General features: G+C 38.4%; 1 protein-coding gene across 1 annotated transcript in view; it reads left to right on the top strand.

The window, feature by feature from the left end:
• The window catches only part of RELN (reelin), a 440,736-nt gene that overhangs the window by 171,255 nt on the left and 244,432 nt on the right, over positions 1 to 25,049 (top strand). Inside the window, exon 4 of the mRNA XM_072965186.1 lies at positions 13,596 to 13,666. Within this exon, the coding sequence (XP_072821287.1) occupies positions 13,596 to 13,666 (71 nt within the window). The remainder of the gene's footprint in view (positions 1 to 13,595; positions 13,667 to 25,049) is intronic.

Below are 25,049 nucleotides of genomic sequence, written 5' to 3'. Positions count from 1 at the left end.
ACTTGCTCTCATTTTGTCTACTGTATTTCTATTCTCTTCTTCATTCATTTCTGCTCTGATCTTCATTATTTCTTTCCTTCTGTTTGCTTCAGTATTCATTTCTTTTTAAATTAAATTTTATTTTTCACAAAACAGTTTTAAATATCATACAATATGAAAAGATTCATAATAAAAGGAAGACTTTCCTTCTCCACTCCTAAAAACTCTCCCAGAGTAAGTAATTGTCATCATTTTTAGCTGCTGCTTCTGGTATTCACATCCATATTTTAAATATACTGAAACCAAGTACTTCACCTTGTGGTAGATGGAGGTATACATCTTTTACACCGTTACCCACTCCAAACATACAACTTTATCCCTCATATCTTCCCAATAAAAATATGTCACATTTTTAAATAAAATCAGTCATCAGTGTTTCAGTCAATGATTATATAAATATTCAGTGTAGAAATAAATGGTGTATTATAATTGTTTTTCTTTCTTGAACAGTTTTTCATTTTTCCTGGATTAATGATTTTTTTTCTCTTTCTTAATTTACTCTGTCATTTTTCCTGGGGCATTTTCTCATTTACTTCTTGAGAAAGTATACATGGGAGGTACAATGTTTGATTACTTACTTTTGATGTTAGATTGGCTAGAAATAGAATTCCAGATTAAAAGTAATATTCTCTGAAAATTTTGAAGGCTTAAGAACATGAAAATGGTACAATTCTTTTCTCATTTTGAAAGTTCTTTTATTTCCTTCTTCTGGAAGCTTTCAGGATCTCCTCTTTATTGGTTTTCGATTTCTTGATAATGTGTTTAAAGAACAGGAAGTAGGTGGCAGTCCAGCATTTCATGCCAGAGGTTTCTCTCCATCTTGTTTCAGCTCCCCCATATTATAGCTCATGTCTAAATTCCAGATCCTTTCTGATTCCGTATTTCTAGAGACCAAGGCTCAGGTTTATTAAATTTCCCCAAAATTCACTCCATTTCACCCACATAGATGATCAACTGACAAATCTATATTTTCAGACTGTCATAGGAAGTATCCTTATAATTATCTGAATCAACTAATATTTAACAACTACAAATAAGTAAACTCTATGGATTTGAAATTTTCATGATACATTTCTACTTCATGATTATTAGCTAATTATGGCTAATATAAGCATTATCTAGTTCTGATCAAGTCAGAAATCATGAGAATACATTATTTCCAAGTCCCTGATTAATCTGTTTGTATAATTGTGTTTAGTGTGGAAATTAGTTAGTGTAGAAATTTGTCAGAGGCTTTCACATCAATGGAACTGTATAGATATTTCAGAACATAACTCTGATATATACTGGAAACACAATATAGAGAAGGTTCCATAATAAATAGGTTTATAAAAGATTATTCAATGAAATATGCAAGAACTTCGTTAAGTATATGAAAAGGAATAAGTTTAAATCCCCACTGAATGCTCATAACAAGACAAATTTCAAATGAGTAGAAAAAATTTCCAAAAGAAAATGAATGCAAGCAACTAGTTAAGTGAATTTAGAATGGGAAAGAGCTTCTAAGCATTAAAACCCTGGGAAAAATTAGAAGGCAACAGATTGAAAGATTTGATTCCATAAAATTTTTAAACTTTTTAAAATAAAAAACCATAAAGATAGTAAAAGACTAATTATAAACTGCAGAAGATACTGGCAACAAATATAGCGTGGAGTTAATAACCTTAACATTTAAAGAGCTCTTGTGAATCAATTAGAAAAACATTAAAACCCATGGTAAAATTGGTAAGTACATGAATAGATACTTTCAAAGCTGAAAAAACATAACCAAAAAACATGCAAAATATCCTCACTGGTAATCAGTGGGATGGGAATTAAAAGTAACATGACGCCTTTGAAATGAAAACTGATAGAGTGATCATGCTCAGTGCCATGGGAGGTACTGTGGGATGGGTGCTCTCTAGGACACTGATGGAGATGTGTACGTTTTCTTAAATGCTATTTGGAATTATGGTTTTATTATTTATGTCCTTAATTCAGTTACCCCATTCCTGGAAATCCATCTTAAAATGCAAGATATGCTAAGAATGTTGAACTCAGAGAAACATAATGGTGGTTACCAGGGGTTGGGGCATATGGGAAACAGGGAAATACTTGTCAAAGCAAAGAGTACAACTTCCAGTTACAAAATTAACAACTTCTGGGGGTCTAATGTACAGCACGGTGATTGTAGCTAATAATACTGTATCATATACTTGAATGTTGCCAAGAGAGTAAATCTTAAATGTTCTCACCATAAAAAAGAAATGATAATTATGGCCGAGATGGAGGTGTTAGCTAATGCTATGATGGTAATCATTTTTCAGTAGGTAAGTGTATTAAATCAATACCTTGCGCACCTTAAATTTATGCAATATTGTGTGTCAAGTATATCTCAATAAAGCTGTTGGTAAAAATAAAAGATATGATCAAAGATTACTTTATTATTTAAAATACTAAAAAATAGAAACAAAATTCCAACAATAGTATAATAAAAATTATAATATTGCTATACAGTGGGATATTATTTAGCCTTTCAAAATCATGTTGTAAAAATATTTAATGATATAGGAACCATTAATAATAAATATTAAATACAAAGGAATAGATACCTCCTTTTTGGCCAAGTAATTTTCTAAAAATCTTTATATTCATAAACTAATTTTAAAAACTAGAGAACTATGTAGTTTACTAAAACATTAATAGTGATTCTCTCTCCCAGGTATGAATATAAGTAATTTTATTGTCACATTAATACTTCCCCATATTTTAAATTTTTCATAATATGAATTATTTTTAGAACAGAAAAATATTAAACATTATTGCCTGTAGGAGAGACTTGCCTTATAACTTCTTTCCTCCAAAGTAACTGTTGTATGTAGTTTGGCAGGATTTCTTTACAAGAACATCAGTATTATCAGTACACCAATATTGTCCTAATTCGTTATGAATAATTAACCTAGGTTAGAAGTCCTATCCTTCATTAGAGCTTTCATCAGCTCTATCACAGCCATAAAACATATCAGAGTTTACAGTCTTTTTGAGGGAAAGGACAAGGGAGTGACTTTTAATCCTAAATCCTATGGGATGTGTGTTTTTTAATTCTCTTTCAATTTTATGCCAATATTTTCCAAAATGACTGGTCAGAACATCATCATCATTCTTCACATTTCTTACAGTCTTTTCATGGAGTCACTCTCTTTTGATTTTCACCACAGCCCTGAAAAAGAAGTAGCGCAAGTTTTTAAGTCCTGTCTCAAAAAATAAACATTTGTCTAAGATCAACATAAACCATTGAGCTGTGGTGCCAACCCACATCTTCTGATTCCAGACCTACTGTTTGAACCTTAGAAATTATCCAGTCCAGTCAGTTTACTTTATAGATTAAGAAAATGAGACCCACAGAAGTTAAGTGATACACCCTCAATCATGGAGATAATGAGAGCCAGACGAAGAACACACACCCCTTCTGTGTCTGAAATTGGGACTCTTTCTATCAGTCCCTTCGGAGATAAGACCTAAATACTTAGCAGGAATGTTTCAACAAACGTACAGACTCGTTAATTCACTATCCAGTGGATAACATAATTTTTACTAAGGTTTGCCTAGAATTGGTTTATTGTTGTTACCCGTTTTGTCTTTGTGTTGCCTAAGGATGCCTCTGAGGCAAGTTAACCTAGGCTTTACTTAGTTAAAAGGTGTTAAAGCAGCAAAGTCACTCAAATATTTTTCTTAGATGAATTTTAGGGATTTAAAAAGATGGTATGAAAAGCATTTTTGTTTTGAAGTTTTAGAAGTCACTTCTGGAATACATGTGATTTAAGAATATTCTGGAAGATGTTACATCATGAAAACATGTTGCAATATTAAAGCAAATGCATTAGCTTCTTTACTCTTATTCTTTCTGTTAACTGATTTCTGGGATAAATCTTGCTTACAATAACGTTTTTCTTGACCATCTATTATTATCACCTAACTATCTTTCTCAAGATGTTTCTTATGCAGTAATTTACTGGTTACTCATTAAAGTGTTTAACATCGTATAAGACTAATCATGTATTCCACAAACATTTACTGCATGGTTACTGTATGTCAAGGACTGAACACAATGTAAAAAACAAATAGACAAAATTTCTGTGCCCAGGGTACACGTAGCCTAGCATAGAAGACCCAATTCAGATTAGCTCAAAAAATGCTTGCTGGGCATTGAGCATATGTCAACAGGGCAGGCTAAGAAATGTGAGCTCCTAAAGCAGGCTGGTATCTTAGCATCTCATCAGATTGATAACCCTTATGGGTCTGTGAATAATTATTTAGTGGAGGCAGACAGAGCATGATCTTTTCATTAACAAAAATTGTACATCTTTTTTTGTTTGTTTGTAATCAACATTTTATTACTTGTGGTTTTCTGAACCAGGGCAATTCTTGACAAAATGCACATAAAGGTATTTAGCATTTAGACAATAAAAAGTCCTTCAGTTCTTGATATACAGCTCTCGCCCATTCAGTTTTAGAAACGTAGCATGTGAATGGGAGTGTTTGAAGATGTTTGGCACCTGGTGTCATCCTTCCTGCCAAAGGAATCAGTCCAATCAGCCTTCCCTTACTTTAAAATTCTGTGATCAATCCTGAGAAATTTGGCATCTCTGCTTCTTTTAATAGTTGGTGAGAGCAATCCTTTTGCACGCTGACAGAACAAACCATAGTTTTGTCTGCTCGGAGGTTATCTTTTCTCCCTCGATCCACTTTGCTGCTGATCTACAAAGCAAAGGATGAAATTCTGCCAGTGACGAACGTTTGCTTCTCTTTGGTGTTATACTTCCTGCAGCCATCAGTGCTTTTTCGCCAAAATGATTATTCTCTATTTCAGTGCAGGGATCACATAGCAATGTTATTGAAATTACTTTAAGTGAGAATCAGAATTCCAGTTGTATTTGGTTGAGTGCATACAACACCACAGATGAACATAACTACCAGGGGAACTTAGACCATCTGTGTTTTGGCAAATCCCCACATATGCAGTCATGACCCACATCTCTCCTGGGAAGCTGGTGAATTTCGTTGAATGTGTATAGTAAGATGTTCCCAGATATCAGAAACGTAAAATTATTGTGGAAAAATATCAAAAGGAGGAAAGGAGTTATGACTTTAGGCTAGAATCATGTCAGACTATCTAAGTTTAAACTCCTAAGTCATGAATTGGGTTTCTATTCCTGTAATTTTCTGTCACACACTAAAAATATCAAAATTGCTTACAGAGATAAAACGTAAATCATACCTTTAAGAATATTCTGTATAAAAACAAAGAGTGTGAAATCTGTATTGTAAATATCCTTTTGGAAGAATTTTTTCTGCATAGCGTGACTCTAATGCTAGTTGTACAAAAATAGCTTATTTCTTGTAGTAAGCCCAGACTTTTTTCACTTTTCTGTTTATTTCCTTTCTTTTCATTTTCCTTTCTTTTTCTTTTCTTTCCTTCCTTCCTCCCTCCCTTCCTCTCTTTCTCTCTTTCTTTTTTCTTTCTTTCTTTCTTTCTCTCTTCCTTTCTTCCTTTCTTTTCCCAAGGACATTCAAAGTACTTTCAAAGTTGGACTTATCTCTTTGGAAAATTCCTATTACTGATTCAATATGCAGGATGCCTCTGAAAGTCTTTGAATGACAAATGTTGGATAAGGAAGATCACTCATTACATCTTTTTCAGTTATGCCTGGCTCACTTTTTAACGGAGGTTAAAGTCCTGTTATAAACAATAATCTTTCTTTTCAATGATTGCCTGCTAAATTTTCTGGAAAAATATTTCATGCTTCTATCTCGGAGTTAGTAATGCACCCCAGAAATCAGACTCTAAGCCAACTACTTCTCTCCCTGAAGAGATAACAGCATCCTTTTTTGCACTGAAAGGTCCTTATTTAATGTTTTAACTGAGCATATGGTTAAAATTTCCAGGACAGACATTTCCTTTGACAAAATTCTTGCCAGGTTCAGGGATATATGGATTCACAGCATTTTATCATACCTTCAGGCAATCAATTCCTTTTTAATCTGATTAATTGTCCACAGTGTTAACCTTTCACTATGGAGTGTAGGGGCTTGGCCTTGGTGGTTTGGGGAGGCATCAGCATTGATTTTGTGTTGGGCAGTCATGAATATGAGTTCGTTACTTACCATGTTTTTGCATTTATGATAATAATCACTGTAAAAAGAGAGACCTGAATTGCAAATCAAGTCACTTCAAGTTAGGAAGTTTCTGTGTTGGAGCTAAGGAATTAGGCTGTACTATCCTTCGAGAAAGTGTCCAATGTTACCTGAGAGATTTAGAAAGGAGATCTAAGGGGAAGAGATTCCTGTATAAATTTTAGAGGATGAATAAAAGATTTTTTTGGCAAGAGACTTCCATGCACAGGGGACAGGACATGAAAAACTGGGGGAGGACATGAACGAAACAGTGCACTCTGGAACCTGTGAGGACTACTCTCTGGCTCATTTGCAGGGTGAAATAGGAGATGAGGCTGGACACATAGGGAGGGACCAGATCCTGAAGGACCTTTTAGGCCATTTTAAGGAATGTGACAGAATCCTTTAAGTGATTGAGAGCTGCAAAAGTGTTTCAAGCAATTTTAGAAAGAAAACTGGCACGATGCAGAAGTTGGATTGGCATGGGGGAGAACCTAGAGGGAGAGTCTAATCGAGAGAGTGTTGCAGCTTATCAGATGATGAATTATTAAGTCCTGAATTAAAACATGGCTGTGGAGATGGAGGAAAAGGGTCCATAAGAGAATAAATAAGTAAAACTGACAGAATTTACTGACGAATGAAGACGTAAGTCTTTGGCTCACTTTTCTGACTTGAATGACTGGGATAAAGTTTGTATTTGTACGTAGGTTAGAGGGTACAGCTGTAAGAGTTATATCATATGCATGCAAAACCCATATATACACATACCTATATTAAATGACACATTAGAATAAAAATATAACTGTTAAAAAAAGCTCTCGTGAGCTGGTACAAGCTTGCTGTAGCTCAGCACTGCTACACGTGCACATGTGCCATGTTGTTTGGAGAAGCAAGCCTTTGGTTGCAAACCATAGCCAGAATATGTGTGTGTGTGTGTGTGTGTGTGTGTGTGTGCGCGCGCGCATGCTCACTTAACCTTGAATCATGGCATCATGGAGTTTTAAAGCTTAAAGGAACTTTGGAGATCATCTGTCACTTTTTTTTTAAACAATCAGGAAGTTAATCAGGAGAGGTTAAGTTACTTCCCAAAGTTGTAGAACTAGGTAGTTCTCTTTTGATTAAAACTCTGCATCTTTTCCTTTCTTTTCTTTTCTTTTCTTTATATATATATATTTTTTTTTTAATTGAAATGTAGTCAATTACAATGCGTCAGTGTCTGGTGTACAGCATCATGTCCCAGTTATGCATTTACATATATATATTCCTTTTCATATTCTTTTTCACCATATGTTACTACAAGATATTGAATATAGTTCCCTGTGCTATACAGAACAATATTTTTTCTTTTTTTCAATGAGGTATAGTCAGTTTACAATATTGTGTCAATTTCTGGTATACAGCACAATGTCACACATGGATATACATATATTTATTTTCATATTCTTTTCACTGTAAGCTACTAAAAGATATTCAATATATTTCCCTGTTCTATACAGTATAAACTTGTTTATCTATTTTATATATACTAGTCAGTATCTGCAAATCTTCAACTTCCAGTTACATCTTAATTCAGTAGTTAACTTTGCTGAATCTCTTGAAAAGAAGTTAATTTACCATTAACCATTAACTTATTAGCCCTATTTGAATGATCTTACTTATATGTTCTTTGCCTTACTGATGAAAATTATACCCTGATTATTAAGCCATGTATTTGGTGATCTTTAAGAATATAGAGACTTTGTGATTATTGGATAAGCGTATAAAAATTTTAAGGGTAGAAGCTGTGTTTAGAAGGTGAGAAAGTATTTATACATTTGACAGGACGAACAACTACTGTGGCTTAAGAATAAAAGACATAATTATAAAAACGATGAGCACAGCAAAACTTAGAATAGCAAAATTATTATGAAAACGAACACAAACTTTTACCATTTTGCAATGGCCTTGGCATAGTTTGAGAATTTAATATAAAAATAATTTCTCCCTGAAGTTATTCACGACTCCTTTTCATATATTTTAAAGAATTTGGATTTTTTTTCATGTTTTAATAAGGACCACAGATTACACTGTATTCTCAACCTAATTAGAAAGTACAGTAATTCGCTGATGAAAAGCGGGCAAGAATCTTTGTAAGTGAATTGACTCCTTTGAAGATCAAATTTTCCAAACTCGGATCACTTCTCTCTTTTCCCATGTTCCACATTTTAGTAACATTTCCTGGAGGGTGGTTGTCACAAGGCATGCTGATATTGTACTAGGTTAAGGTCAGATTGCTAATTAATGAATGCCCTTCCAATTGCGAGTGGGCAAGACACAGTAACGTACCAGACCTCGTTGGTAAAGCAGGAGAGAAAGCTGGGAAAAATAACCCACCACTGGAGATGTCCTAGGTTCAAAAATGATTCTTTAGGTTAATCTGTGAGCAAATTGATTCATGAAATAACGAAACAATACACTTGGGTAGGCATTGTAACAACCTTATTAAAACACCTCTTTATTCCTTTTTTGGAACCTGGCAATATTGCACATTAGAAGCAAAGTGTGAGCTGAAAAAATATAGTTTTGATTCCCTTGTATGTTCAAGTCATTATGACAGGTGCCTTGTGGGGGATCATTTCTTTTAAATTAACTATTCCTACTATACTAGAAGCTTGAATTCTGTTTAGGTAGAGAGACTGTAAGTATCTGAAGAGTGAGTATTATCATATTATATAATAATTGTTATTTTTAACCCTATCCTCATATAGAGAATCTGAAGCTTTAAGTGATTAAAGAAATACAACGTCGGATAGGTTGTCAGTGACAGCACACTGCTCACACCAGGGACGGTGAGCCTCGGCGTCGCAGCTCACCGCACTACGCACTAATTGTTCAGTGGCTTGGGCAGACAGTTCTTCTGGGGATTCAGCTAAAATTAGAATATGGCATGTTCTTTTAAATTCATAACAGAGGCCATTTCTAGCTCTGAATATAGTGATCATAATGAACTTACTTCATTTGGTAGACTCTGTAGAGCTTTTCAAATGATAGATCATAACACCCCTCCCAAATTTTTAATTACTTACCTAATAAGGATTCTTGTTGGCAAAACTTGCTCTCAAAATCTATGCATCTCCCAAGAAGATGATAAGTACTTATTAGAAGCTTATTTAAGAAATTTGGTCTACTCCCCAGAACAGTGAACAATGAGGATGTTTTCTGAACTCTTCTGAAAAATTACTGCTAATTATGAAAAATTAAGCACAAGTAGTGCTAACATAGTTATTAGCACCAAAAATTTGATAGACCTCCTCCCAAAAGAGAGCTATAAATTGGATGATATAATTTTGAAAACAAATAAGGCCTGTCACCATAAACCATAGCTGTATATTTTTGTAACAAAAGAAAAATATATTGTGGTTTAAAATTGGAGGACATGACCTCTAGAGTCTTTTAACTCTGAGTTACTGTGCTTTTAACAATTTTGAATATATTTTTACATTTATATTTAAGTGTATATATTTATTTATATTTTTATCTTAACTGTATGTTTATATATTATATTTAAATATACTTAAGTGTACCTTTATATAAATAAATAAATACTTGTTGATATAAATAGATACATATTTCCATAGAAGATCTGAAGTAAGTACTGTGCTTCTTTAGGTAAGCCACCATGAATTATTTCATAGCTTTAAATATGTTCTAAGTAGGCTTGCATTATTGACCGTAAGCCACACACTTAGGAACAATATTCCCCAGACATCTCATGGTTTAAAGCAATGACACTTGTGTTCTTGACAGTCACCTGGGCTTCTATTCTTTCTTCTCCCCAAGATAAAGCTAATAGGCAGGCCCTTAAAATTTCTAACCATGCACCCACCATGGGGTTGGGCATTTTTATATTAAAGTGTTATGTGAGGGATTTAAAGTCTTGTAAAGAAAGCAAGTTACATGGTGATTATCTATCAACATGTGTGTGTGTCCTGTGTATCCCTCCAGGGCTTGGGCAGTGGCGTGGCTGAGGTCAGCATCCAGCTCTCTTGTGTCTGGTAGAGAACAGGAGAGATGTGAGGGGTCAAGTGACAGAGTTGAAAGGGAACTGCTTTGCGCTGATTAAGAAGCAGAAAGACTCAGAACACTGTGGGACAAACCATCAAGAGGAATGGTATTTTTAAAGGCAAGCCCCATGGAGTTGCTGGCCAAGTGGCTAAGTCTCCAACTGGAACAGGAAAAAGAAGTTTGTTTGTCAAAAACGAGGCTAAATAAAAGGGTGTAGCGATGGACTGAAAGGTAGAGAGCATGATCTAGAAGAGGCATGAATTTAAAGATAAGATCCAGAAAACAGGCTCTCCCTCTGAAGAGATGGAAAGCTACCATCAAATCTTTGAACCAAATCAGTGACAATTTAGCATCACGATTAAGAGCACAGACTCTATACTCAGACTGCCTGGATTTGAATCCTGGCTTAGCACCACTTATGTGACATTAGGCAAGTCAAACAATAGTTCTGTGTCCCAGGAAAATAAGAAAAATAGTATCTACCTGTTAGGGTCCTTGTCAGGATGAACTGAGCTAATTTATGTAGAACCCTTACAACAGCACCTAGCAGGGGCATTTCCTTTTATAAAAGGTGTTGTAATAATGATAACCACATATATATGTGGTTTGTGTGTGTGTGTGTGTATGTGTGTATGTGTATACATACCTATACCAGTCGCATTATTATTATGACTACTTTTACTTTTCTCAAGCAGAGGACTTCAGATAATGGCACTGAGCACATTTGGTTGTGAACTGCTGAGCCCTCTCTTCAAACAACATTAAAAAGTTAGAACACATATTAGAACCACGTGCTCTGGTTGAATGAATGGTGCCTGGAACATTTCCCACTGCCCTTCCCTCTGATTCCCATCGAGACCCCCTGGGTACCACTGTGGATCACAGTGGAAACTCTGGATGCAGTGGGAAGAACCCAAGGTTCGGAATCAGGACCTGGAATCAGGTCCTGTCTGCCATGAACAGGCTGTGTGACCTTGAGCAGGTCTCCCTGGGCCTCCATTTCCTGGTTCGTACACTGTAGGGAGTTAGACTGGTTCAGTGGTTTTCAAACCCTGCTGCTTTAGAGCCCTAACTGTTCCAGAGACATGCACCAGGAACTTCTGGGGAGTGGGTGGTGGGGAGCATGCTGGGTGAGGAGAAAGAACCCAGCAACTTCGAAAGCTGGGGCTCCTCCTTTCATACACAGGAGTTCTGTAATACTTGCTTGAAGAATGAGTACCACTGCTAAAGAGATTTTGACTGGATGATAAAAGTTTCTTCAGTTTCAATTATTCTTTGGCTGTTGGAAATTCAGTCATTGAGCCATAGTAGCAGAAATAAGAACATGAATGAGAAAACTAATGGGGAAAGTGGTGTGTACTCTTCAGAAGGCGTTGTGCACTGACTGATGTATTTCAGTATCTCTGAAATCCAGGGAAAAAGCAAAACCTCTGTGATGTGAATTTTATTTGGATATTTTCGCTTCTTCCTGTTTATGGGACACATACCTTGGTACAATGATACCTAAGTTTGTGAACCAACGAGAAATATTACCCTAGGAATATTATATACTTGCTACAATCTGAACACAAAATGAGCAATTATTGAAACACTACGTTGCAGAACTTTTCTTGGTAGTTAGTAGTTGTGGAAAATACATCCCTTCCAAAGTAAATGTCAAATTAAAATTCTACTTTTATGATCGCCATGTTGCTTTAGAAGTGTGTGAACTCAGAAGCTCTTGACTTCATTGAGATTTGAATCATAAAACATATTTAGGTAAATCAAGTTTCCATGCTAACTCTGGAAGGAAAACTTGTGATTGATTAGCAAGTCTGTGGCCGCGTTTCTTGCTTGGACTGGCCCTATATTTAGTCCCTCTCATTTTCAGCTTGCTAAAGGCAATGGAAAACCTATAAATACGTGTGAATATGTAGGGGGAGTGGTGGCATCTGTTTATCTGTAATTTCACTAGTGATTAAAACACAAAAACAAGGTTTAATTACCGTTATAAACTTCTCATGTAGTATGAGTTTGAAGACTGCCTGGTGATTTTTCTCTCCGATTATATCTCCCTCCCACCTTTCAAAACTCTCACTACTGTGCCATTGTGTGTGTGTGTTAAAGTATACTATTTTCAGTTTCACCCCTGAAATATGTTAGTGTGAAGTCACATTACCCGTTAAGACTTCAGCATGGCTTAGTTTACCAGATTACTTCCAGAGACTCAGGTCCTGGGGGCCTGACACTAGCGATGATAACAATCCAGTGGGGCTTAGACACCAGAAAGGTCTGCAGCGTGGAGGAGGAAGGTGCATCCATGTGGAGACCAGAGTGGGGATGCTGGGAACCGTGAGGTCCTACTGGGCTGGACAAGGGACGAGATGTTGACTGAGGGGTGCACACACGGAGGGGAAATGCAGAGGCCAAACTTTGCCCTTTGTGACCTAGCACAGTGCCTTGTACATAATCCATCTTCTGTAAATGACGGCTGAATCAAATTATTTTTGTCCTAGGGTGGTTTTGGCTAGAACCAAAGTTGAGATTTAATGTTAATATATCTTAGTTATTAAAAAGATGTGTATGGCTTGTTTTCTAAAATAAAATTTCTTAAAGAGGTATCATTTTCTGTTTTAAATTCTTTTAAATAATACATTTTGTGCCAAGAAAAAAAAACCTTTTTTAAAGGAGTAACACTTCAAATATAAAGCATAAATAATTCTTCCTTTAATAAGACAGTTCCTATTATAGCCATTCAATAACACATCTGCTGCAAGGATGTTATTTTTCACCAGACCGTGTGCACAGCTCTGACTAGAGGAGGTAGAAGATGCACATTTCTTCAAATGGTGAATTGGACCTGGAAGGGGTGTGTTTTATTATGACAGATTTTGTAATTATGAAGGCTCCGAATAGCCCTCTTTTTAAAAAATAATTTAAAAAACGTAACTCTCTGTCTGTGTTATGGTAACTATGGATTTAAAAAAAAATTGCATTAAGAGCATCTTCCTCCAGTGCTAATATCATATTGCTCCACAAAGCATTTCATATCAAGGTCTCCTGAAGAATAAATTTTAATAAGCACCCTTTCCATACTTTTTCTTCTGCCTAAAATTTGCTCTCACCTGCTGTTTTCAGAGTAAATCCACACATGTTACAGTATCGTTACAATGTAAAAACCAGATGATTCTCAATCCAGGTGCCTTGGTTTAAGCTGTGAAGCTATTGTTCATTTTTATCACTGCTCAGATGCACTAATTAAAAAAAAAATCATATCCACGTAACATTTAAAAGTGAGATTTTTAAAAAGTTTAAAAAACAACATATTATCACCACACTTATTACAAAACTGGGGTTAACCTTTCCCTATTCATTTCCAGGGCTACAGCAACACACAGGGGCCAGATTATCTTCAAAGATGCTCTAGCTCAGCAGTTGTGTGAACAAGGAGGTAAGAATCATCTTTGACTTCTTCTTTTTGCTTGTGTCAGAATTATTCACGGTAGGTCCTATGTTCTTTGTGCCAAGTAAGCATGTCATTATGATTACTTGATCATGATGCTTTAAAAAGTGGAGTTATTGACCCTTACATCTCTAATAATTACTTGAATAGTACTTACTGATAGAGATCTGCAGACTTCTGAAGATATTAAGTGTGAGAAAAATAAACCAATAGAAAATTTATCTTTTCATAATTTTTTTAATAAGTGATATTTAGTTGTCCTGAAAGTAGAAATCTTAGAAATTCTGGAATTCTACAAAAAACATATTTGCTTAATTTACCATTTAATTTCTTGTAAACTTTGTTGAAAATGTTTCTATTTATTGCTTCCAATATTTAATTATGTTATACTTGATCATGTGTGTACTATCTATATACTTGTTACAACTATGTGCACTGTAACTTTCAGACTTGCAGATACAGCATCACTTAAAATACGTTGTGTACATTAAGGATTCACTTTGGTGGGTGGGTATAGCTGAATGGTAGAGCTGCATGGTTAGCATGAGCCAGGTCCTGGGTTCAATCCCCAGTACCTCCATTAAAAAAAAATTGTCACATTAAGTGACTACCGCTTTGTGACTGCTTCATACCCCACGAGACACTCACCCATACTAAAGTCTCACAGATGCATGTACATGTATGCACACACATGCACGCAATGCAAAGGTGAAAACCAGGATTCATGGCCCCACACAGATTTCTTCCCTCTACCTCTTGAGATTGCACCTAACTTTGTATCTTCATTGTAGCATTTACCACTTGACATAGAATTTCCCTCTGAAAAGTGATGGATACCACCCTTGAGAGACGGAGCTTCTCACATAGAGGAGCTATGCCTTAGTGCTCTTGCATCCCCAGAGCCTGGTATAGTGCGCCGCATATGACAGTCATAAAATGTTGATAGATTGAATACAAGTTTTTCCTCAGCCATACATATATCCTGGTGATGAATACATCTGAAGCCAATCTTTGTAAATGTCATCCCATTTTCACTATCATCATAGGCATATTATCAATGTTTGTCTACAGAGTGATTAGGGGAGTGGAATTTGTTAACTTAAGAATTACATTATTGATTTTAAAGGAAATTTCTATTAATTAACTCTCCACTAAGGAGAATCTAATTGTTTATGAGAGAAATGAGGAAAAATCAAATGGATTTTTGAAAGGCTTAAGAAAATACCATTTATTATTTTTAGTGATAGATACATCACCAATATGGCTTTATCTAAGTAATGTGATACTTGATAAATTATTACTGGCAAACTTCTGATTGTCTACATACATAACCCTGGAATCAGAAAACCCCATGCTAACTGTAGTTTCAAATATATTATCAGAGTTCTTCAGTTAAACAGATTTGTATTTTGAGACTTTTGAGAATGCAGAAATGTGATAGGCTTTGTAGTAGGCTCAGCAATCTATCACAAGATAAATCTCTTTCTGGTCTATAAAAATGTTCACATTACTGAAAATGTGAAACACCATATAACAGTGAACATTAATCCTGAAAAATTCATAGTGTCAGAAAAAATATGTCTAATTTCATTAACATTTATTATTACCCAAAAGTTGATTTCCTTTAAGCCTTTGGGGTCTTTTCTACTGTAAATGAATTGTTGGGATTGGGTTCATTTGAAATGAAAAGAAAAAGCCAAGAAAAAATCAGTGGGAAAAAAATTCTCCCAACCAGTGAGGAAAAAAAGCCTTGTGTAAACATGATTTACGTGACAGTAGACGTGGATGTTATTAAAAGTGCTATTCAACCCAGGACCAGAGGAAAACTGATTAGGTGCTTTTCAACAGCACCTAATCAATTGAAATCATATCAATCCATCCAGAATAGGTTGGAAAGAATACTAACAAAAGTGATGGCTTCCTGCTGTCAGGAATAATAATAAGGGGAATAATTGGTGCTATAAACTATTTATTTATTTTGGCCCTATCTACTTCTAATTAAAACATTAATTATCTCCTCAAATAAAATAACATAAATTTAACAAGCAATAATTTCCTATGCACTGGATGAGGACTGTCTAACACGTGTATTAGGGAAAAAATGGCAGTCTTATATAGCACAGGACAATGCCTTCAGTCACAGTGTACTCGGGAGGTTGATTTTAATTAAATTAAGCAATTTAAACAAAGCAAATTGTGCTTTGTGGAGCTTGAGGACAGTTATTATTACAAGATGATTGCTGGCTAAGCATATTTAAAAAGTAAAAGGATCAGAAAACATACGAATGAATTCGTAGATGGTATGTGATCTCGATCCCCTTCCTTAAAAGACATTCACTGAAGGATTTTATTCTGCAGATGTGTATCCGGGACCTGAGACCCTGTCCTAGCCCTCAATGCTAAGTAAGGATATGAAAGGGAACACACCCATTTCCTGGGCTCTTTAGGAAAGGCATCAGAGGAGCAAGCCCGGAAGGGTCAGCAGCAGTTTAAGACAAAATAGGAGAGAAGGTTCCGTCTCCCTCCTCCTTCCCGTTCTCACTGACCCACCTCCCATCACGCCCCATCCCCTCCTCTGGGAATTTCTTACTAGGCTCCTCTCTAGGTTCCCTGCTCCCCTTTCTCTGTGCCCCGTACAGAGCTGCTCAGATGGAAACAGGGTTCTATCATTTCCCTGCTATAAGCCCTTCAATATCTCAATTGGAGGCGAGCGTTTATCTCCGGAGTAAATTCCCTACTGCTGTTCGAGGAAAATCCTTCACAATCTGGCCTCAGTTTTCCTCCCCCACCTCATTGCTTGTCATCCTCTCATTTCTCCCCAAAATTCCCGGAATGCATTGCACTCCATCACCTGTGTTATTAGCACTCTGTACCCTTTCTGTTTTCTTTGCCTGGTTGACCCTTTTACGTCTTCTTATCTCCTTAGTCCAACTCAGGCTTTCAGACCCTGCTTAGGTATTACCTCCTCCTCAGGGGAAAAAAAAATCTCTGATCCCCCTTAGGCTCCTCCTCAAGCTGGTCTTGGCGACTCTCGTGCATGGTGACTCTCAAGCTCAGTGATAATACAAATGGAAACACTGTCAGCACCTTACGTGCCAGACTCCACCCTAAGCGCGCCACAAGCATGCAGCCACTTCACCATCACAGCAGCCCTCTGAAGAAGGAGCTGTTACTATCTGCACTTTACAGAGGAGGAAACGAAGGCGAAGGCGCAGTGAGGAAACTTGCTTAAGGTCGCACAGCAGGAGACTGACCGTGCTGGGGGTGGAGCCCAGGCAGTTTGGCCAGTAGCCCACGGTGTTAGCCTTCCCATCACATGGCCTCTCAGAGAGATCTCTTACTTGGGCACACATTCATGCATTCAGTGACTATTAATTGCATGTTGCAGTAAGGACTTTGTCACACACGCCTTGTCTGCCCTTAGGTATCAGCTCCTTGAGGGAAGAGCCTGTGCCCTTTGTCACTGAATCTCGAAAGCCTCTCATGATGTCAGTGCACAGTGTGCACCAGTGAATATTTACTGAGTGAATGGATGAGCTGTTGAAGTGAAACAGAGCTGGACTTCAACACGCTGGCTCTGAGGAAGCTGCTTCCCATCCCCCTGGGCTCTCAGGCAGCCTGCGGGGGAGGGAGGCAGGTTGGAGAGCCACCAGCGTATTGATGCTGAGGAGAGAATGTCCTTACCCAGGGGGTTCCCTGGAGGAGGAGGGAAGGGGAGGAGGGGAGTGCTGGTGATCAGATTGCAGGGCAGGAGGAAGAGTGAACTCGGGAGAAGGGGTGGGCTTCAGAGGTGGGGGTACTAGGGGAGACATGTCAACACAGGGAAGGCATTCAACAGGGACAGAAGCTTCCAGAATGGAGAGGAGGACATATTTAAAAAAAAGCTTTAGGATTTTTCATTAGCTATTTGATATAAATGAGGATGGCTTCCAGGGGAAATATGGGTTTTCTCTCTTCCTCCCTTTCTCTCTCTCTGTCTGTCTCTCTGTCCCTCTCTTCCTCTCTCTTTCTCTCTCTCTCTCAGAAGGTGATGATAAACTTTTAACGCCTTGCAGCCAGAGACCACCATGAGCAACACGTACAGTTGAACAGACTGAGTTTAGCGCTCCTTGCAGAATAGGGGAGGGCACACCACGGGGAGTCATGGCGCAGGTCAGTAAGCTGATGTTATAAAAGGAATCACTGACGATACTGGGGTCTATCCTGATTCTGGCTCAGGTTTAAGGAGGCGGGGCTTTTCTCTGGGTTAGATGCTGTCAGGAAGGGGGGATATTCTGTAGTTGGGGATCTCAATGAGTCTATCACTAGGTAGGGCAGACCAGAAGCTGCAGTCACTCCTATCAGCCGGGAGAGAGGGATGCACCCTACACTGCAAGTTGCAGAGCAGGTCTGTGTTCAGCCTGTGTACACCAAGGCCCGGCTCTGAGTGCCAGGCCAGCTCCTGGATGTCAGAGGATGCTTTTCCTTTCTTGAGGCCTGAGGGGGGAATGATGCTAATAGGCAGTCATTTCCTTTTGGATTTTCAGGCTTTACAAGGACTTTGGAATCGTGGGACAGTAGGTCTGGGTCCAGGCTTTGTGCGCCCATACTCTCCAGAATCTTTGGCACAAAGTACAGTCTCAGTAAGTGATAAAGGGAAGGGCTTTTGCTGGGGCAAAATTTTGATCATGGTCGGGAATAAAAAGCCTAAATAGATCAATGTGGTGAAACTATGGATGTTTAAATTGTTTTTTCTTTGAACTTACCTGCATTTTCTAATTTTTTTACAGTGAGCTTATATTATTTGGGTAACCATATATAAAGAAATAATACAAGTTTACCTCCAAAATAACAAATATAAAGAGAAAGGACAATGCTGCTGAGGCAGGTGGAATAAATCTCTTCTAAGAACTGAAGGAAAATTCTGAATTACAGCTCCCATGTCTCCTCCTGTGTGAGGACGTGCCTGGCTCCCTTAACTTGATGGGTATATGTGGCATCATAACCATTTGTTTAAGTACTTATGCCCCGCCCCCATTCCCACTGGAAGCTTCTTGAGGACGGCAACCATGACAATTTTTTGTTTTTCATAACATTTAACAATGCTTGGCATAAAGCAAATAACTGTAAATGTTTGCTGAATAATTACCTTAAACATTACACATTTGAAAAATCTCTGCCTTTCCTGAGAATTTTTCTTTAACCCTGAACTTTTGCTAGGAAACAGCATGAGGCAGTGTGACTGTAAACAAAGCAATGTTCCTTGCACTGACCTCACGTTGAGAAAAATACATGTGTCATTGCATTAAGAAATCTGAAAACTGTTGACAGATTTCCATTGAAACACTAATGAGTCCCCTGAAATGCCCTTGGGACATAAACCAGGTTCACCGTGAATCCCGAGGTCCTAAGTAATTGTGAGCACGTACCTGGTTGAGTCCTGCAGACACGTCTGAGCACAGATGAGGACCAGGGGTTTCTCATCCCAGTCTGGGGTTGGGGTGGACAGGTGCTAGGGTGTATACTCCCCATTGGTTTGCAAGTGGAAGACGGCTAGGTTTGTTCACCAGCGGTAAAAAATTAAGACGTGAACTCATTTAACATTCAGCACTCAACAAGCATTACTGAATGCCTACCGTGGGCCAGGGCGAGCTAGATCTTGGGATGTATCAGTCAACAGGGCGCAGATCGCTGCTTCACTGAAGCCTACGTGGCACTGAAGGGGAGAGACAATAAGTACAAGATATAATAAATAAGTGTGATGCCATGTTAGAAGGTGGCAAATCCTGTAGGAAAAAAAAAACCCTAAAATTAGGGCAGGATAAGATTGCATGGTTGGGCGGAGGGGGAAAGGCAGATTGCAGTTAAGTCAGACAGACCTCACTGAGAAGGTAATGTTATAGCAAAGGCCGATAAGATATTCTGTGGGATTGTCTTAAATGTCACCAAGTGATTTTAAAGACAAACGTGATGGGTTTGTGAACTGCTGTTAGAGGTGATCAAGCCAAAGGATAGAAGCAATTTCACAATAGACAGAAAACTTGGAAGGAACTAGAGGAAGTTAGTCTTTTGCAAAGATTATTATCAGGCAGTCTGGAAAGAGCTGCAGACCCAGCCTGTATCCCTCAGGATCATGTAAAAGGAGTCCTGCTAAAAATGTTAGTGAATGTGGTATTTATAGACTGAGGATGAGAAATAATGTTTGAACTTATGCTCTGATACTGGTTTCCTTATCTGTACATTAGCAATGAAGCCAAGAAAGTTAGCTTGACAAATCGTACATTAGTTATAAGAGGCAGGATTTGAATCCAAATCTCCGGCTGGACTCACAGCCCAAGGCTGGTTCCGTTATACCAAATACATTCTTTTTGTGTGTGTGTGACTTTCTTTTATTAGATAATAATACAGGAAAATCTGGAGGGGAAAAATTATAATCCCACGTCCCTCACACAACTATTTTTATTTTTATCTACCAAATACATTCTTAAATTAAAAAAAAAAGTCAAACATTAAAAACCCTCAGTAACCACAGCTTCAGTAAATAAGATGATCACTGCTGCCCTAATTCCCTGAACTCCTAGGAAAGAGCACGCACTTTTCAGAGCCCTTATAAGATGAAAAGTGGCAAGTGTGAAGCTGACGTGAGCATGTCAGCGTGGTCACTGCTGGTCCAGTCGCGTGCACAGGTCGCGGTGGAGGCGGGGGCAGGGAGAATATGGGTGTGTGTGCATATTCATTGGCCTGTGAGCTTTTTGGCAGAACCTCTTCAAACGCACACATCGATTATTTAGCAAGGCCAGATGGCAGGCTTAACGGCAGACAGTAATCGTGCCCTGTAGTGTCCCCAAAGGGTGCATGCCATTTATAAACCATGCTGGAATTCTCTGTTGTTGGGTTGATGGAAGTGGATATAACCAAAGGCAAATGTTTTATGTCAAGAGGAGAGGGGTCAGGCTTACAGTCGGAGCAGAAAACCTTGGCTGCCTTCTGCCAGGCTCAGCAGTTTTTTCTGCTGTTCATCACCCTGAGAACAGTCAGGGGTAGTGAGTGTGGCTGTGTTCTCCAAGGGCCATTGAATCATGGTGGTGGCCGGTGTTTTTATTTCATTCAAACCCAGACTCTTAGGAATTCTTTAATCCTTTGTAGTAATGACTGGTGAAAGTTAATTTAAACTGTGAGATGGAGAGAGAGAAAAAGTTTAGTAAGCAAATTCATGTAATGAATGATGTGTCTAACCTACCTAGATATCTTTGTAGCACTTTAGGAATACCTTTTAATGTGAGGTGATGGAAATGTTAATTACCTTGATACTGATGATTATTGCACAATGTGTGTGTGTGTGTGTATACATATATAGGATGTGTGTGTATGTGTATCTCAAAGCATTGAGTTATATTCTTTAAATATATACAATTTTTATTTGCCAAGTATACCGCAGTTAATCTGGGGAAAAAAGAATACCTTTCATACCCAAATACTGTATAAATTGTGGGTCAGACCTAGCAAAAATCTTTCCTTGGCTATCCTTGGTTGCTCAGTAACTTGTATTCCTAAATGTCCTTCCAATCTGAAATGCAGATTTTTTATTACTTCAGACTAAGCAAGTCAAAATTGACTAATACTCAGAATTGGGTTTTACCGTATCCACTTTCATTGATGAAGTGAAAAATAACAAATGGTGTGTTTTATTTGAATGTGCCCAGTGACAACTTTTGCTAGCTAAAGACATCTGTTTTCCCCGTGGCTATTTTGGAGTTTACATTTCAGTTTAGCAGCTGCAACTGCTGCTCCTGACATCCCTGGGTTTTGTAATTTATAAACAAAGAGAGCTGAATTAGGATGCTCTGGGGAAATCATCCAGGAACCCCCAATCTTGATTCAAGCTCTCACTAACTATCCAGCAAGGGAAGGAGCTGAAGCCCTCCTGGGGCAGTGGCTGGCAAAAGGGTCCCTACGTGATCCTGAGAGCAGACAAGATGAAGGAGGATGACAAAGAGCCCAGTCATGGGGCCACAGTAGAATTTCTTGCTACTGGCTCTAGGTGGGTCCAACTACTTTTTTAATTTCCTGAAGAATGGTGTTTTAGATGAGTGCTGTTTATTCTGAGATGATTGAACATAGATGTAAACAGCCTTCTTTTCAGTTCTCAGGCCTATATACATTTTCCCCCTTGACAGCTTTATCTAGTCCAAAGTCAAAACACCAAGATTTATGCTAGAAAAGAATTTGACATTGAGTTCTTTTAGATGCCCATAGAAGCACACCTTCTACTCAAGCTGCTAGACAGTCTGCTGGATTCCCCCATATTTTGAAGGACAAAGCCTACGTTCGGATCTAAATAATTACTTGGGGGAGAGCAAAGCTGTTGTAGACACACATAAATTACCATTTTTATTTTTGCTTGTGAAGTATTATTTCGTGCCACCTATTCATCTAACTTTATTGTCACATTTGAAGAATCAGTTGTTTAATGTAATAATTCATATGGATTTCCATAATCATGTTTGTAAGAGTGGGAATTCATTAATATTAATTAGCACATATCATGCTTTGTCCCCTGTGTGTATATCTGGAATGTTATACAGGCACAGGGGAGTTGCTGGCAAGATAAGGCAATTTCACATCCTGTCCATAAATAGCTTGTAATATAGACATACTAGTCCAATCCTAGGAGAGAAAGACCAAAACACATTTACAGAAAAAACAAAAACTCCGTGGAATGGCATTCCCCCATCTCCTCTGAGGCCTTGCTCAAAAATTTTGCCCTCTTTTCCCATATCATCAGCCTCTTCCTCTTCGTGATCCCCTCCTCCTCACGATCCCCTCCTCCTCACTACCCCCTCCTCCTCGGAGCTTAAACACACCCAAGCCAGTAGACGATGAGCAGGAACTCCATCTGTGCCTGCAAGTCCTGCTGTAACCACCAGTCTCCCTCACACTCCAGCTTCTTGAAAGAGTAGTGTGTGTGCTCAGGCTTCACTCCTAACCCCGCCGTCTGGCCTTTACTGCCCACAGACTACAGACCCAGTCATCCTCCGGGTCATCAATTACCCAGTAGGTGCCAACCAATCCAGAGGACCCTGGTCCTCACCCCACCTGACTTCCCTGCTCCTTCTCAGTTTCCTTAATGAGTTCCTGAACTTCCCGTGGGTAAATTCTGGGGTTAGCAGTGATTCTGCCCTGGGGCTTCTTTTTATATTGTCCCTACTGATCTCACTCACACCTGTGATTTTCATCTCCTGGACTGTGTCCGTGCTTTACTCAGAGAGTCAGTAATGCAAAGTGGTTGAGAGCATAGAGTTTGAAGCTGTATACCCCTGGCTTCCAATTCCTAATTTGGTGCTTTCTAGCTATCGTTCAAAATCTCGATTCCCTAACTATAAAATAAGAAAACAGTAGTTCTGACATTTTTGGTCATCCCATACCATTTCCAAGAGCCTGGCACAATATTCTATGCCCAGAAGAAACACAGTGAAATTATTTAAGGATTAAATGCAGTGATGATGTGCATGGCACAGTGGCTGGCACGTAAGTACTCCATAAATGGTAGCTATGGCTGTTATTACCGGGCACTGACATTTGAATTCCATAAGTACCTTGAACTCAATATATTCTAAAATGAACTTGACACTTCCCCCAAACTGAGCCCCTTTAGTGCAGTTCTAACCAGTGACATGTTCAACCCAGTCACCAAACAGAGACCTAGGTCATATTTCTTTCCTCATTCCTTTCTTTCATCCATGTCTATACTCTATGTGTCTAAAACCAATTTATATACCTTCTTAATATCTTTTAAACTGATTCTTTTCTTTCTGCACCCAGAGCCATTCCTTTGGCTCGGGTCTGCTATACATTTATCAGAATGTTCTTCAGCACAAACCTCATTTTTTTCCTCACAGCCTCAAACCCTGTAACTGCCTGCATTTGCCCTGCTTAGCCTGACGTTCAGGGCCCTCCATGATCTGACCTTGCCTGTCTCTCCGACCTCATCTCTTCATGTAGAGAGCTCCTTCCATACTCCCCACCTCACCTGACACGAAACTCTACTCTACTTCAGCTGTAAATACAAAGCACTGACTTCATCAAACATGTCCATCTTGTCCTCTGTCTCTGTAGCTTACATATGCCAGTTTCTTTCCCTGGAATATACTCCACATTACCTCCTCCTTCAACTTACTGAGGACGTTGCACTCGTCCTTAAAGATCCAGTTCAAGTCTCTCCTCCATCATCTGTATTTTTTATCACTAATCCACCTTCTGCTTATTAACTGAGTTTAGTTCAACATACTGCACTGTCATGTGTTAACTTCTGCATGTATTTCCTCCTGCACTTTGAAACCCTTGATCAAGCAGAAACTGGACCATTTTTATATTCCCAGAATCTGGCACAGTGCCTGGCACTTTGTAGGTACTCAAATATTAGCAGAGGAAATGAATGAACCACTTAGGGTAGATATACCTTTCCCACATTATCTAATTACTATTACTTATTTAATTGCCAGCCAACCTTCACCTCCTGCACCCCTAGAACTGTTGTTTATTGCATTGCTCAGTGTCCCTTTTTTAAGAAACCACAGGAGAAATTTCTCTCTGTATCTGAAATAGCCATCCTTCTCCTAAGCAATATGTGTACTTTTCATGTTACAAACTCTTCAATTTCTATAACTTGACAGCTTCAGAACGAAACTTAAGATGTCAGAGCATGCATCTTGCATACTTGTCTCAACTGGATGCATTTTTTTCTGACCCTGATTTGTTATTACCCTTTTGCACTTTATTGTCTTTCTCGACAGAGCTGCTTTTAGAACAAGGAGAATTGTACAATTTACCTTTAGGTACATAAGGAAAAGTAAAGTAAAATGAAGATGGTAACATATGCACAAGTGATTAAGAGGGGGTGGGAACAGAGGAGAGCATTAGAATATTAGAATTTTCTAACAGCAATGGTTGAAGCAATAATATCTTACTGATGTTATCAGCAGCCAATCAACTAACATTTTTGGAGCAACTGTGTGCCAGACATTGTGCTAGGCTTTGGGCTGCAGAGATATGCAAGTTAGAGTCTCTGCTCACGGGAATTCAGTCTTATCAGCTCTAATTTCTACCCCAGCATGTAGGATTAGGACAGATACGGAGAGGATGCCTTCCTCGAAAGCTTCTCCAGTCCCAGCCCACAAGAAATTTACTTTTAATTAGAATATAGGCAAGCTTCTATGGCATATGCCTCAAACTGCAGGTGGCTTCAGTGGCTGGAAGTGTATTTATTTCTCAGTCATAAAGTAGTTCAGAGGTAGATGGTCCAGGGCTGGCAGGGGCTCTACTGTGTACAGCACATGGCTTCCAGGTCCAGGGGCCATGTCCTAGCAGCAGGAAGGGTAGGGGCCAGGAAGCA

This window comes from Vicugna pacos, chromosome 7 (genome assembly GCF_048564905.1).
Source record: "Vicugna pacos chromosome 7, VicPac4, whole genome shotgun sequence".
Lineage (NCBI taxonomy): Eukaryota > Metazoa > Chordata > Mammalia > Artiodactyla > Camelidae > Vicugna > Vicugna pacos.
Note: the sequence above shows the minus strand (reverse complement) of the source record. Positions and strands in the feature narration are given on the sequence as shown.